The sequence below is a fragment of the Triticum aestivum genome, chromosome 6B (genome assembly GCF_018294505.1).
Source record: "Triticum aestivum cultivar Chinese Spring chromosome 6B, IWGSC CS RefSeq v2.1, whole genome shotgun sequence".
Taxonomy (NCBI): Eukaryota; Viridiplantae; Streptophyta; class Magnoliopsida; order Poales; family Poaceae; genus Triticum; species Triticum aestivum.
The window spans coordinates 237,749,669-237,765,699 of record NC_057810.1 but is presented as its reverse complement, the minus strand read 5'-3'; the positions used below and the strand labels follow the sequence as shown (position 1 = coordinate 237,765,699).

At 51.2% G+C, this 16,031-nt stretch overlaps 1 protein-coding gene across 5 annotated transcripts; it reads right to left on the bottom strand.

The window, feature by feature from the left end:
- Nucleotides 1–9,979: 9,979 nt before the first annotated feature.
- LOC123136768 (uncharacterized) lies at nucleotides 9,980–15,919 on the bottom strand. 5 transcript variants are annotated; one of them, XR_006467261.1, is made up of 3 exons: nucleotides 15,678–15,881; nucleotides 15,340–15,588; nucleotides 11,421–15,230 (listed from the first exon to the last, which is right to left on the bottom strand). XR_006467261.1 is itself a non-coding variant. In XM_044556257.1 (3 exons), the coding sequence occupies exons 1-3, from the start codon at nucleotides 15,406–15,408 to the stop codon at nucleotides 14,667–14,669; spliced, it is 510 nt and encodes a 169-aa protein (XP_044412192.1). In that variant the 5' UTR covers nucleotides 15,409–15,873; the 3' UTR covers nucleotides 11,421–14,666. The 5 variants fall into 5 exon arrangements, 1 of the variants encoding a protein (XP_044412192.1); XR_006467262.1 differs by having other exon boundaries at nucleotides 11,421–14,971; nucleotides 15,055–15,230; nucleotides 15,340–15,870; XM_044556257.1 differs by having other exon boundaries at nucleotides 11,421–14,931; nucleotides 15,055–15,230; nucleotides 15,340–15,873.
- Between the last annotated feature and the right edge of the window lie 112 nt (nucleotides 15,920–16,031).

Sequence of the window (16,031 nt, the reverse complement as noted above, 5' to 3'; positions counted from 1 at the left end):
TCTCAGAATATAGTGGATACTAGGGATCAAGCCCTAACAAAACTAACTCGATTACATGATGAATCTCATCCCACCCATCACCGTCCAGCAAGCCTACGAAGGAATTACTCACTCCCGGCGGTGAGCATCATGAAATTGGTGATGGAGGATGGTTGATGATGAAGAAGATGGAAGATCACCCTCTCCGGAGAGCCGAACGAACTCCAGATCTGGCCTCCTGATGAAGAAATGGAGGTGGCAGCGGCTCCCTATTGTAAAACGCAACGAAACTTCCTCTCTGATTTTTTCCTCAGGAAATAGGAATTTATAATATACAGGTTAGGGTCAGCGGAGCCTCGTGGGCCCCACTACCCACCAGGGCGCGCTAGAGGGGGGAGGCGCACCCTGGTGCCTAGTGGGCAGCAGCCACCCCCCCCCCCTCCGGTGGGTCTTTGCTCCAGTATTTTTCTTTTATTCCAAAATAAATCTCCAAAAAGTCCCATCCAATTTTGAGAACTTTTATTTCTGCACAATAATAACACCATGGTAGTTCTGCTGAAAACAGTGTCAGTCCGGGTTAGTTTCATTCAAATCATGCAAATTAGAGTCCAAAAGAAGAGCAAAAGTGTTTGGAAAAGTAGATATTCGGACTCTGTTTTCCTATTGTAGCATTTGGACTCCGATTGGACTTATTTTCTTTTTGGACTCCAAAGTCAATCTTCTTTTTGTAGCATTTGGACTCTGTTTGGACTGATTTTCTTTTGCATAACATGTTCCAAAGTCAATCTTCTATTTTCTTTTTCTAGCATTTGGACTCCGTTTGGTATTGATTTTCTGGAAAATCAAAAACAGGCAAAAAATAACAACTGACACAAAGCACTAGGTTAATAGGTTAGTCCCAAAAAATGATATAAATAGCATATAATTGCGCAAAAAACATCCAAGATTGATACTATAATAACATGGAACAATCAAAAAAATAGATACGTTGAAGACATATCAGAACCCCAATGCGAGCGCCCGTTAGATCCAGCGACAGGTGTTGAGGCTAACCTCCGCTATCAGGCAGAGTTGCACATGAAGCTGCAGCGGGATCTAAACGTGCGAGAGTGTGAGCCTGGGGTTTCCCTATAGCGTGGTTCAAGGAGCAGGAGCGGCATAAGGCAGACGCGGCTTCTAGGGCACCGACAGGTGGATGTTCCTTGATCTTCCTTTTTGCTTGAGAGAGAGGGCGTGCACCGCCACCTACCACTGTGAGAGCCTGGCTTCATACGAATGATAGACTACTCATATCAACAAGAAATTATTTCTCTTTTGGGAGCCCATTTGTCGGTGTCAAAACCGGCGGATCTCGGGTAGGGGGTCCCGAACTGTGCGTCTAGGCGGATGGTAACAGGAGACGAGGGACACGATGTTTTACCCAGGTTTCGGCCCTCTTGATGGAGGTAAAACCCTACGTCCTGCTTGATTAATATTGATGATATGGGTAGTACAAGAGTAGATCTACCACGAGATCAAGGAGGCTAAACCCTAAAAGCTAGCCCATGGTATGAATGTTGTAATGGAGGTTATGTCCTACGGACTAAAGCCCTCCGGTTTATGTAGACACCGGAGAGGGCTAGGGTTACACAGAGTCGGTTACAATGGTAGGAGATCTACATATCCGTATCGCCAAGCTTGCCTTCCACGCCAAGGAAAGTCCCATCCGGACACGGGATGGAGTCTTCAATCTTGTATCTTCGTAGTCTTGGAGTCCGGCGGACGATGATAGTCCGGCTGTCCAGACACCCCCTAGTCCAGGACTCCCTCAGTAGCCCCTGAACCTGGCTTCAATGACGATGAGTCCGGCGCGCATAATGTTCGGCATTGCAAGGCGGGTTCCTCCTTTGAATAATCCAGAGAAGATTGTGAACACCCGGATAGTGTCCGGCTCTACAAAATAAATTCCACATTCCACCGTAGAGAGAATAAAATGCACACAAGCTCAATCTGCTGACGTATCTTGCGGCGTGACGTCACACCACTACCAAGCCTTTACTTGAATCGTTTTTTATTATACCACCTCAGCACGTTTAGCGAAGCGGTTTCCTTGGCACGTCTTGTCGAAGCAGAGATCGTGTTCCCCTTATTCCGGGATTCTCATCAATACGGACGTGGGTAACCCAGCCGCGCCATTGATGGCGGCGCTTGGGAGATAAGCGAGTTTTACCAGGCTAGTGGGAACGCATAGTCTTCGTCCGCCTATACATAAGGGATAAGGATTTACCTTCTCACCTACGCCTTCTTCCTCCTTTGCTTATCCATCTCCGCGCACTTGAGCTCCAGCGCCCAAGTTCGCGCATCTCGCCTCGACCTTCTCCGACCATGTCCGGAGCGGGAGGCAAATGGTTAGCCTCCACCGTTAAGGAGGAGCACATCACCAAGCTGCGCAGCACCGGATACCTTTCCGACGACGTCGCGCATCGGCTGCCCGACGAGGGGCAGCTCATCCCCACCCCCGGGCCCCATGAGAGGGTCGTTTTTCTCCCCCACTTCCTCCGCGGACTAGGCTTTCCACTTCACCCCTTTGTCCGGGGGCTCATGTTCTACTACGGCCTGGATTTCCATGATCTGGCGCCGAACTTCATCCTCAACATCTCGGCGTTTATCGTCGTGTGTGAGTCCTTCCTCTGCATCCAGCCCCACTTCGGCCTGTGGCTCAAGACCTTCAACGTCAAGCCGAAGGTTGTGAAGGGCACGCAAGCGGAGTGCGGAGGCACCATGTTGGGCAAGATGCCCAACGTCCTTTGGTTCGAAGGGGCCTTCGTGGATTCCGTCAAGGGGTGGCAATCGGGGTGGTTCTACATCACCGAGCCGCGCGAATCCACGTGGGCGGCGGCCCCCGAGTTCAGATCTGGCATCCCTACGCAGCTCACCTCCTGGAAAGAGAAGGGCTTGCGGTGGGGCAATTTGAAGGAGCTAACGGGACTCCAAGCCTGTATCCAGAAGCTGGTGAACAAGAAGCTCAGGCTGGTTAACATGGTCCAAGTCATGCTCATCCGCCGGATTCTCCCATGCCAAGAACGGGCATTCAATCTGTGGGAGTTCAATCTGGAATAGCACCAGGCGCTGAGCGGGCTCTTCGACACAACGTACGAAGGCGCCTGGAGGGTGTTGTTCAAGGGCGTCGAAGCCCCTGCATCCGCGACGGAGGATCGCGGATTCCACTCGCAGCGTCCGGCTGACGAGGTAAGTGATTCTACCCCTTTAAAGGACACTTGTTGTTAACAGTTCGACACCAAGCGGGCTTTAATCTCCTTTTTCCTTTGACGGGAATGGATGAAGAAGGCCGAGCAGCTCATCTGCCCGGCTCCCATGCCAGAAGACCCAGTGGACGCCCGTCTAGCAGGGCTGCTGGTTCCGGCACCGCACGTGGTGCCGGAGAAGAAGGCCAAGAAGGTGGCCACGGGTACTCGAAAGAGTTCCCGTTTTTAGGTGTCCGACGACTCTGAGGCGGATTCCTCCCCCGAAGACGAGGAGGAGGAGGAAGACTCTCTCCCAGAGGAGGGAGAGAGAAAGAGGAAGGCCTCCCCAACAGGGGAAGCCGAAGGGTTCAAGAGGGGAAGAACTATTCCCCCGGACAGCTCCGCCAACACCAATGTTGGCGATGAAGAATGGCCCTCAAGGGCCAGGCCTCCAGCGAGATCGTAAGTATCCGGATCCCTGGATAATCTGCAATTTCTTTCGTGTCACACAGTGTCTTTCTAATGCCGCTTACTGCCTGCAGTCCGGCCGACGATGATCTCCCTGCTTCGTCGAGCGGGTCGTTGGCTGCATCGGACGTGGAATCCGTTCCGACTGCCTCCACCCCCCGCGCCGCTGAGGACGCCGAGGTGGGATCCCGGGAAGGGACCCATCGGGAGGAGGCTCCGGAGGCGCCGCAAGGCAGCCTCCCGGACTTTGCGCCGGACTCTACGCCGGAACCTGTAGTGGTTCTAGAGTCCAGCAGGCGGCCCCTTCGCAAGAAGGGCAAGACCGTGACACCGGCGGCCCCCGTCCAACCGGAGACGCCAGACAACTTGTTGGAGGCGCTCAAAGGCGCTTCCATCGAGGAAGAACACCGCACTATCATGAGTGCGGTGATTCAGAAGGTTCAGCTCGCCAAGAGCGGGCTGACCGAAGCCTGCAGCAGCCTTCTAATAGGCTTTGAGGTAAGAAGTTAAAATTATGTAATGTAATACCGCATAGACAGTAGCCCCTGATGCTTAGTTCGGCGTTCGGAAAGAAAAGCCGGACTGAGGATCTAAAAAGATATACGCAGGGTTGCTTAAAATATGTCAATATGGGTTTGCAGGCTGCGCTGCTGACCTTTGCCGCACTGACTGCGGAGGTCGGTGCATTGAAACAGGATCTCGAGTGGTCCGAGCAAGAGCTCGGCCATGCCAAGAAGCAGCTCGAGGACAAAGAAGGTGAGTAACACCACTTTGAAGATTTACCTTACAGAAAAGGATTTAGGTTGCAAAAAATGACAAGGATAATGTTGGTACTGCAGGGGCCACTAACGAGGTGGCAGCCCTGAAAGAGGTTGTGTCCGTGGTCGAACGCAATGCGGCTGCGGAATGGGCCGAGCGAGAGAAGCAAGAGGCGCGGGTGGCGGAAGTGCGGCAACAGCTCCAGGCTCTCATGGAGAAGCATGAGAGTTTGGAGCGCGACTCCAAGACTCGAGAGTCCGAGCTCGCCTCGGCTCTCGAAAGTGCCAAGTCCGCCAAGGCCGAGGCCCGTAAGGCCCTTCAGGAGGTTGAAGATGTGAAGAAGATAGCAGCGGGTAAGGCATTTTTCATGCAAAGCAAGCATGTTAATGTGAACTACCTGATACTTACCCGAATTCGGAGCTCTCCAGGGGCGTTTGCAGATCTGCCGCGCAGTGTATCCGATGCCGCCGCATTTTACCGTGGCCAGGAGGGGAGCTCAACGGAGAAGGTCTTCTGGTCTCAGTACGCTGAGGCCGGCCATCCGGTGCCCCCTAGCGACCAGCTGAAGCAGTTGGTCGAGCTCCACAAGGCGGCTGAGGAGGCCATGAAGGGTCTTATAGTCCGGCTGTGGCCTAGGCAGGCCCTGCCTGGGAGCTACTTCGGCCTCGTGCGGCGGCTGGTGGATGCATGCCCCTGGGTGGAGGTCATCAAGCGCTCCGCCTGTATTGAAGGTGCCCGTCGGGCCCTTGCCCGCACAAAGGTGCACTGGGGCAGGCTGGATGCAGAGAAGCTTCTTACTGACCCGCCGCCACCGGGCAAGGAGTATCGTACGCCCGAAATGTACTATAAGACTGTCCTGAAGGGAGCCCACGATATTGCGGATGAGTGCCCCAGAGATGTAATTTTTGAGTAAACTCGCTATGTATTATCCTTTGCGCTGAAAACTTTGTTCATATGTGCTGAGCAACACTTGTTTAATTTAAAATATTACCTTCTGTGCGGCTGTTTATAAAATCTGAGAGATGGCAAGTCGTTGGCTTCAGCCCCCGAGCCGCAAGTGCTGGGGTGTTCGGGATAAACTTGAGCACTCTTGTTCCCATTGTTGGGTCCATCGAGGGAGGCACTCAACAGAACGAACAAGGCAACCGGACTTATAATGCTTGAACACTCTCACTTAGCCATAGAATTCTATAATTTTAAATTTCGGCGAAGCCCCTAGTATTCGGAGGACCGAATTCGGGGCGCTATCCACGCCTTCGTCGGACATTATCCGGTACTTCGCTCGAAGCGGCATAAGTCTTTAGGGACCCGAAAAGACCTCTCGAACAGCGACCGGTCTCTCGCCTTATCATGCCAGTCAGTTTTAGCTTACTCCACTGAGGCGCTCGCCTAGCTCAACCGGGGCGCAATCGCAGTGGTTCTCCCAGTGCCACCTTAGCCGATAGAACGGAACGTAAGGCACCAAAACGTGGGAGCCGGGCAAACCCAACTATTGACCCAAGACATGATTCGGAGCCGATTCATATAATGCTATAAGTTCGGGGTGCCGCACTTGTGAAAGTGTTCGGACTTATCACACCATAATGCGGGGAATGTAAGCCCCTGGTGTATTGGGCCGTACCGAAATATACGGGTGCAAGATGTCATTTAATGAACATAAAGTAATGTAATTACAGGCGAAAAGTGATGCATTAGTTATTCAAGGAAGTCTGCTATGAGTGCGGACTGATACAAATAGTGCGATAAGCAAGGGTTTGGACTAATTAAACATGTCTCCCTCCAGGGGTGGGCTGCGGACTTGGTGTATATAATCAAATGTAATGCTCGTAATGGAGACCACCTGAGTGTTCGTCGCAGTCTTCTTTCTTCCCTGGCTGTTGCATCGTGAGTTCGGCAGGTTCACCGCCGGACAGAGCCTCTGGTTAACGGAGTCCTGTGTATACAAAGAAGGAAAATAATAAAAAGGAGTGACACACTTGCGAGCCCCTGGTGTGGTCGAGCCGCACTCTGGGTCTATTGTGGTCATGCCCTTTCCCCTACGCCCATGGTATCTCCAAAGCGTAATGATGTACGCGGAGGGTTGTTCTTGCGATCATGCGAGGGCTGGGGTCAGGGGCGCATTGCTACGCGTGCTCGGATCGTGCCAGGTGGTCTTGGTTGGTGTTGCTTCGGGCGCGTTTGGCTGTATCCGGCCGTTTAACGGCCGGACTCGAAAATTGGCTTAAAAGGCTGCTCTGTACTTCTGCCGCGAGAGCCGCTGTGTGTTCCTCCGTTCGGAGGGAGCGTTCCATATTTCCGTTGACCGTGATGACTCCATGAGGGCCTGGCATCTTGAGCTTGAGGTATGCATAATGCGGCACCGCGTTGAACTTTGCAAACGCGGTTCGTCCGAGCAGAGCGTGATAGCCGCTGCGAAATGGGACTATGTCGAAGATTAACTCCTCGCTCCAGAAATTATCCGGGGATCCGAAGACCACTTCCAGTGTGACTGAGCCTGTACAATTGGCCTCAACACCTGGTATGACGCCTTTAAAGGTCGTCTTTGTAGGTTTAATCCTTGAGGGGTCTATGCCCATCTTGCGCACTGTATCCTGATAAAGTAGGTTTAGGCTACTGCCGCCGTCCATCAGGACTCTCGTGAGGTGAAATCCATCGACAATTGGGTCTAAAACCAATGCGGCGAATCCGCCATGGTGGATGCTGGTCGGATGGTCTCTTCGATCGAAAGTGATCGAACAAGAGGACCATGCATTGAACTTCGGGGCGACTGGCTCCATCGCATATACGTCCCTTAGTGCACGCTTCCGCTCCCTCTTGGGTATATGGGTTGCGTATATCATGTTGACCGTCCGCACTTGTGGGGGGAAACCCTTCTGTCCTCTATTGTTCGGCGGCCGGGGTCTCTTCCTCGTCGTCGCTATGCAGCCCCTTGTCATTGTTTTCGGCAATTAACTTGCCTGCCTGCTTGAATACCCAACAGTCTCTGTTGGTGTGATTAGCTGGCTTTTCGGGGGTGCCATGTATCTGGCATAAGCGGTCGAGTATCCGGTCCAAATTGGACGGACCCGGAGTTGTTCTTTTGAATGGCTTCTTCCGCTGACCGGGTTTAGAGCCTCGGAATCCGGCATTGACTGCCGTATCCTCCTTGTCGTCACCGTTAATGCGGCGTTTATTTTTGCTTCGACGCGACCTGCCATTGTGGTCCTTAGTATCCGGACTGCCAGAATTTTTACTGAGGTTGTTGCTGCGAGCTAGCCAGCTATCCTCTCCCGTGCAAAAGCGGGTTATTAATGATGTGAGGGCTGCCATGGATTTCGGCTTTTCCTGTCCCAGGTGCCGGGCTAGCCACTCGTCGCGGATGTTATGTTTGAAGGCTGCGAGGGCCTCTGCATCCGGACAGTCGACGATTTGGTTTTTCTTTGTCAAGAACCGTGTCCAGAACTGTCTGGCCGATTCGTCTGGCTGCTGAATTATGTGGCTTAGGTCATCGGCGTCTGGTGGCCGCACATATGTGCCCTGGAAGTTGTCGAGGAATGCGGCTTCCAGGTCTTCCCAACACCCAATTGACTCTGCGGGCAAGCTGTTAAGCCAATGCCGAGCAGGTCCTTTAAGCTTGAGTGGGAGGTATTTGATGGCGTGGAGATCGTCACCGCGGGCCATATGGATGTGAAGGAGATAATCTTCAATCCAAACCACGGGGTCTGTTGTGCCATCGTAGGATTCAATGTTTACGGGTTTAAACCCTTCAGGGATTTGATGATCCATTACTTCGTCAGTGAAGCATAGCGGGTGTGCGGAGCCTCTATATTGAGCAATGTCACGACGTAGCTCGAGTGAGCGTTGTCTGCTGTGTTCGGCCCGGCCGAAGTTGTTGTATCTGGCGCGACGTTATTCGTCGTGGGTCGTGGGGCGCCCATGTGATCCGTAGATGGATCTAGATTGCCTTGCTTTGTCCTCCAATATGTCTCGCAAGTCCGGCGCGTTCCCTCTTGGCTTCGTATTTTTGGAGCAATGCCGGGGTACGGTCTTGGTGGAGGGCCTGGATGCCTCTCTGTCGCGACCACGAGGTGGTCGGTCGGCCGTATCGTGCGCTGGTGATGAAGGTATGTATGCTTCTTCCTCTAATTGGGGGAGCAACTTGCTTATTGGGTAACTTTTGGAGGGACGTTCGAGTTCATACTCTTCGGCCGCGAGGACCTCAGTCCATCTGTCGGCCAGCAGGTCTTGATCAGCTTGAAGCTGCTGCTGCTTTTTCTTTAGGCTATTTGCCGTGGCGATAAGCCTGCGTTTGAAACGCTCTTGTTCGACGGGATCCTCAGGCACGATGAATTCGTCGTCGTCGAGGCTTGCTTTGTCTCCGGAGGGAGGCATGTAATTATCATCCTCGACCTCTTCGTCTGCCGCTCTCTCGCGAGGGCTTGCTTCTGCATCCCCCTGCGCTGAATCTTGCAGGAGGGGATTGTCTTCGGCACTGTCTGGAGTGTTATTATCTCCTGTGCCGGAATCTCCATTCTTGCTGTGGTGGGATTTAGAGCGGCGCCGCTGACGTCGGCGCTTGGGCTGTTTCTTTAAGGAATCTGCCTCCGCTGCTTCTTCGCCGTCCCCATCTTTTGGGGTGTCCACCATGTATATGTCATATGACGAGGTGGTCTTCCAGTGCCCTGTAGGCGCTGGTTCCTATTCGTCTCCGGCATCGTCGTCCATACCGTCGATGTCTTCGGAGTCGTAGTCTAGCATGTCGGTTAGATCGTCGACAGTTGCTACAAAGTGGGTGGTGGGTGGGCTCTGAATTTCTTCGTCGTCCGTATCCCAACCATCCTGGCCATAATCCGGCCAGGGCTCTCCGGATAGAGAGAGATGCTTTAGCGAATTTAGGATGTCGCCAAAGGGCGAGTGTTGGAAGATGTCCGCGGCCGTGAACTCCATGATCGGTGCCCAGTCAGATTCGATTGGCAGGGGCGCAGGAGGTTCGGAGTCCGGCAAGGAGTCCGGCACCTCGGAGTCACGAGCTTTGCAAGGGACAAGGTTAGTGTTCGGCTCCATCACCGTGGAAGGTGCAGCCCCAGAGGCGGTGTCCAGCCACCGGTCCTCGATCTGGGCGATCGGCTCCGGACTGAGGGCCGGAGCGGATTCGTGTGCGGCCACCAAGGCACTGTTCGGCGGCAGAGCTAAATCATGCCCATTGTGACAGTGTGGCACGCTCGGCTGAGGCTCGAGTCCGTCGAGGATCAAGTCCCCGTGGATGTCGGCCGTGAAGTTTAGGCTTCCGAACCTGACCTGATGGCCAGGGGCGTAGCTTTCGATCTGCTCCAGATGGCCAAGTGAGTTGGCCCGCAGTGCGAAGCCGCCGAATACGAAGATCTGTCCGGGGAGAAAAGTCTCACCCTGGACGGCGTTGTTGATTGGAGAAGCCATCGAGCCTATCGGTGACGGCACAGAGGAACTCTCAATGAAAGCACCAATGTCGGTGTCAAAACCGGCGGATCTCGGGTAGGGGGTCCCGAACTGTGCGTCTAGGCGGATGGTAACAGGAGACGAGGGACACGATGTTTTACCCAGGTTCGGGCCCTCTTGATGGAGGTAAAACCCTACGTCCTGCTTGATTAATATTGATGATATGGGTAGTACAAGAGTAGATCTACCACGAGATCAAGGAGGGTAAACCCTAAAAGCTAGCCTATGGTATGAATGTTGTAATGGAGGTTATGTCCTATCTCGCCGCGCTCCACCGGCGGCGTCCTATCCCGCTCCGCCGGCCGCCTCCTGCACCGCCCCGCCTCAGTCTCACCTCGCTCTTTTACACCTAATATGTCAATTTTTATACATCGGCAGCCTTGCTGCATCACAAGTCAATAAGCAGAGAAGACAATAGAGCAAAGAAATTAATCCAGCAAGTGGAAAGAGTGATTCAAGGAATAAAAAGTTCCTCTGTAATAGGAGGTTACAATCCGCAGACCAATACTCTCCCGTCGGCGAGGGACGGGCCTAGGACGGTGGACGTCGGGCGCTACCGTCGTTGCCCTCACGCATGGAGGTGAGCCAGAGAGGGGGTGGCGGTGCCAGACGCAGGAGGGCGGGCACCAACGGCCGACGAACTAGGAGGGAGGCGGAGGCGGCGGTGGCGCGACAACGCCCGGGTGTGGTGGCGGCGATAACAGCCACTAAGGCCCCTGCGTGTGCGCTCCCTGCATGACCTGACCAAGGGAAAAAGACAGAACTGAGAGACAGTGGATGAAGGGAGGAAGAATGAGAGGTGCTACCCTGTGTTGCTCCCTGATCAGACCTGGCGTTGAGCGCGTGGGGAGGAAGGGGGAGGAGGAGGAGGAGCTCAGTGGTGTGTGTGGCCTCGATCCGAAGGAGGAGAAGGGGTCTGGATCAAGCTTGCACTACTACCGCTGGGCAGAGAAGATAGGAAGGGAATCGAGGATATGCTGAAGAATATGTGGTGGGGAGAGACGAGGATGAGGGAGGACAGCTGAGAAGATAAATAGCTACTTTTTTTGAGCATCAGATAAATAGCTACAATGCGTGGCCTCCTACAGGACAACGATGCGTGGAGCCAAACGGCACGCGTCGCCTAAACGAGACACATGGTTTGTGTACAGCCGAGTTGTCTTCCTGGGACACTAGAGCGGGCTAGAGGGGACATCGATGTAAAAAAAGAAAATAAGGACTGCAGTGGATATTGGAGTAGACTTGGTAATATATAACTCAGGAGGGACACGCTCCTTTACCCATCAAATCCTTTGATTCTCTACTAATATACGTTTGCCTTTAACTTTTTTCCTTGAAGTTAGATTTGCATTTGTTTATGTTTTTGACTGATTACATAGGCCAGGACAGACATGACAGCAACATTTATGCTTGGACACCTAATGAAGTAAATACAAAAATTATCTTCTGGCGCTGCTGATTCCGGTTTATACAAGTATAATAAATCATGGACACCAAAACATAGGCATTTACATATCATGGCCACATGGTCTTTAATTGCTCTCAATAAAATTGTTGTTCTCCATCAGTAAGAAGATGTCATGCTTGACATCTCTGAAGATGTTTTTTACAGATGTCCCTGAAGATGGTTATGTTGAAGGTGGTACGAAGAAACGATGCAACCATCTTATACATCCTTTTAACCCGAACATTGATGCCATGGAGAAACAAGAACAATTTCATCCAGATAAAATTACTTTGGAAGTGTTGCATGTACGAGATTTTTATTGTTTGATAGCACTGCAATGGTTAATTTGCCTGCTTTCTAAATTGTTTCAAGAAAAAACATGATACTCTAGCATGCAAACAACACATACATTCTGGTGCTTATGTCCAGCGTGATTAGATTATTTATTAGTACCTACATATGCTCTATTTATGATGCATATTTTATATTCGTTAGTTAATCAATAACAACTTCATATGGTATACAAAACTATCATGCATGCAAGCAATTTGGACGGCAATCTCGAATCATGGATTTCATGTAACAAAGAAGGAAAAAAAGATAGAGAGTGGTATGTATGGATGACCAATGAAGAAAAATAGAAAAAAACTACAAAAATTTCATGAAGCCTATCAAGCAAATAAAAGAATCAAAGATTCGACCCATTTGCAAAAAAATATACACGAGGGAAGAAGAAATATGCAAACATGGAGCAAACACGTAAGATAAAAAAAAACGCATGGGAAAGGCAAAAATACGCATATATACAACTAGAACAATAGAAAACAAGAATAAAGTGAATTACAATTAACCGTGAATTGAGGCTCAACTCACTAAGTAAAGAGACTCAATTGCGAGGGAGAATCCTGCATATATCGCCAGCAGGAAGTTATTACATCTATACGACAAGGACTTCACGGTTAGCACACACACGATATTCTTAGACACTAGACGAAGTATCCAACATTTTTATTGTGTAATACAAGTAACTCAACATAAGTGTTGCGTGTATGATTTTTTCATTATCAGCATGCTGGTTAATTTACACGTGAGATATGCATGGCCAATATATATTGATGGTCTAACCTACAACGTCATATTGAAGTCTGACAAAAAACAATGTGCATCTTACTATCCTTTGAATTAGTTACTAAACTCTGTCAAAATGTGCTTCAAAGTTGAGAAAAAAATGCACTCGCCAGAAGTCGTCCATGCACCCCTCTCTCTCCCACAATTTTCCCTCAACCCCGTAGCAACGCACGGGCATGTTTCCTAACAAAACTAACTCGATTACATGATGAATCTCATCCCACCCATCACCGTCCAGCAAGCCTACGAAGGAATTACTCACTCCCGGCGGTGAGCATCATGAAATTGGTGATGGAGGATGGTTGATGATGAAGAAGATGGAAGATCTCCCTCTCCAGAGACCCGAACGAACTCCAGATCTGGCCTCCCGATGAAGAAATGGAGGTGGCGGCAGCTCCCTATTGTAAAACGCAACGAAACTTCCTATCTGATTTTTTCCTCGGGAAATAGGAATTTATAATATACAGGTTAGGGTCAGCGGAGCCTCGTGGGCCCCACTGCCCACTAGGGCGCGCTAGAGGGGGGAGGCGCACCCTGGTGCCTAGTGGGCAGCAGCCACCCCCCCCCCCTCCGGTGGGTCTTTGCTCCAGTATTTTTCTTTTATTCCAAAATAAATCTCCAAAAAGTCCCATCCAATTTCGAGAACTTCTATTTCTGCACAAAAATAACACCATGGTAGTTCTGCTGAAAACAGTGTCAGTCCGGGTTAATTTCATTCAAATCATGCAATTTAGAGTCCAAAAGAAGAGCAAAAGTGTTTATATATTTGGACTCTGTTTTCCTTTTGTAGCATTTGGACTCCGTTTGGACTTATTTTCTTTTTGGAATCCAAAGTCAATCTTCTTTTTGTACCATTTGGACTCTGTTTGGACTGATTTTCTTTTGCATAACATGTTCCAAAGTCAATCTTCTATTTTCTTTTTGTAGCATTTGGACTCCATTTGGTATTGATTTTCTGGACAACCAAAAACAGGCAAAAAAATAACAACTGGCACAAAGCACTAAGTTAATAGGTTAGTCCCAAAAAATAATATAAGATAGCATATAATTGCACAAAAAAATCCAAGATTGATACTATAATAACATGGAACAATCAAAAAAATAGATACGTTGAAGACATATCAGAACCCCAATGCGAGCGCCCGTTAGATCCAGCGACAGGTGTTGAGGCTGACCTCCGCTATCAGGCAGAGTTGCACATGAAGCTGCAACGGGATCTAAACGTGCGAGAGTGTGAGCCTGGGGTTTCCCTATAGCGTGGTTCAAGGAGCAGGAGCGGCATAAGGCAGACGCGGCTTCTAGGGCACCGACAGGTGGATGTTCCTTGATCTTCCTTTTTGCTTGAGAGAGAGGGCGTGCACCGCCGCCTACCAGTGTGAGAGCCTGGCTTAATACGAATGATAGACTACTCATATCAACAAGAAATTATTTCTCTTTTGGGAGCCCATTCAAAAGAACTCCAAAGTTAAGCGTGCTCAGCTTAGAGCAATTTCAGGATAGATGACCGACATAGAAGTTGGTCCCAGATGCGCACAAGTGAGGACAAAGTGCGCAGAAAGACTAGTGTTGCTCTGTGAGGCTAGTCTAGATCCCGCCAGGAGTAACAACCAGTAACCGGCGGGTGTTTTTGGGGCATTACAAGTTGGTATCAGAGCCGACACTTGTGGTTTCACGGATGTTTGTGGGTTAGGTGCGCGGTCATATTGTGCATGACATTTGTGGCTCATCGATACGTCTCCAACGCATCCATAATTTCTGATTGTTTCGTGCTATTATATTATCATTTTTTGTATGCTTTATATGTTATTTTATATAATTTTTTTGGACTAAACTATTAGTTTAGTGTCTGGTGTCAATTCCTGTTTTTTTGCAAGTTTTGATTTCGCAGAAGATCCACATCTACAGAAGTCCAAACACGATGAAAACTTACGATGATTTTTTATGGAGTATATGTAACACTAGAAGCTTCAAGAGGGAGCCAGAAGTGGGCGGTGGGCCCCACAAGCCCGGGGGGGCGCGCCCTAGGGGGAGGCGCCAGGTTGGCTTGTGGGAGCAGACCTAATTCCTAACCTATTATTTCGATATTACTATCCACAAAAATCTTTACCTAATAATAAAGCAAATTAGGTTTCTGTTGTACGTCATCGGCGTTTTCGCAAAAAAGTCCCTGCTGTTGTAGTTATTCAACCCGCAGTCCTCGTGATAAGTCAGCCCGAACCGGTACGAAGGAAAAAACAGTCGCGCCTCTGCCTCTCCGCGCTCTGCCCCGCCTCCTGCTCCCCCGCCTCCTGCTCCGCCATCCGCCTCCTATCCCGTCCCGCCTCGCCGCGCTCCGGAAGGCGCCTCCTGCGTCGCCCCGACTCACCGTGCTTCGCCGGCCGCCTCCTGCCCTGCCTTGCCTCGCTCCGCCGACAGCCTCCTATCTCGTCGCGCTCCACCGGCAGCCTCCTGTCCCGCTCCGCCGGCCGCCTCCTGCACCGCCCCGCCTCAGTCTCACCTTGCTCTTTTACACCTAATATGTCAATTTTTATACATCGGCGGCCTTGCTGCATCACAAGTCAATAAGCAGAGACGAGAATAGAGCAAAGAAATTACTCCAGCGGCTGCCTCCTGCCCTGCCTCGCCTCGCTCCGCCGGCAGCCTCCTATCTCGCCGCACTCCACCGGTGGCCTCCTGTCCCGCTCCGCCGGCCGCCTCCTGCACCGCCCCGCCTTAGTCTCACCTCGCTCTTTTACACCTAATATGTCAATTTTCATACATCGGCAGCCTTGCTGCATCACAAGTCAATAAGCAGAGAAGAGAATAGAGCAAAGAAATTAATCCAGCAAGTGGGAAGAGTGATTCAAGGAATAAAAAAGTTCCTCGGTAATAGGAGGTTACAATCCGCAGACCGGCACTCTCCCGTCGGCGAGGGACGGGCCTGGGACGGTGGACGTCGGGCGCTACCATCGTTGCCCTCACGCATGGAGGTGAGCCAGAGAGGGGGTGGCGGTGGCAGATGCAGGGGGGCGGGCACCAACGGCCGACGAACTAGGAGGGAGGAGGAGGTGGCGGTGGCGCGACAACGCCCGGGTGTGGTGGCGGCGACAACAGCCACTAAGGCCCCTGCGTGTGCGCTCCCTGCATGACCTGACCAAGGGAAAAAGAAAGAACTGAGAGACAGTGGATGAAGGGAGGAAGAACGAGAGGTGCTGCCCTGTGTTGCTCCCTGATTAGACCTGGCGTTGAGCGCGTGCGGAGGAAGGGGGAGGAGGAGGAGGAGCTCAGTGGTGTGTGTGGCCTCGGTCCGAAGGAGGAGAAGGGGTCTGGATCGAGCTTGCACCGCTACCACTGGGCAGAGAAGATAGGAAGGGAATCGAGGATATGCTGAAGAATATGTGGTGGGGAGAGACGAGGATGAGGGAGGACAGCTGAGAAGATAAATAGCTACTTTTTTTTGAACATCAGATAAATAGCTACAATGCGTGGCCTCCTACAGGACAACGATGCGTAGAGCCAAACGGCACGCGTCGCCTGAACGAGACACATGGTTTGTGTACAGCCGAGTTGTCTTCCTGGGACACCAGAGCGGG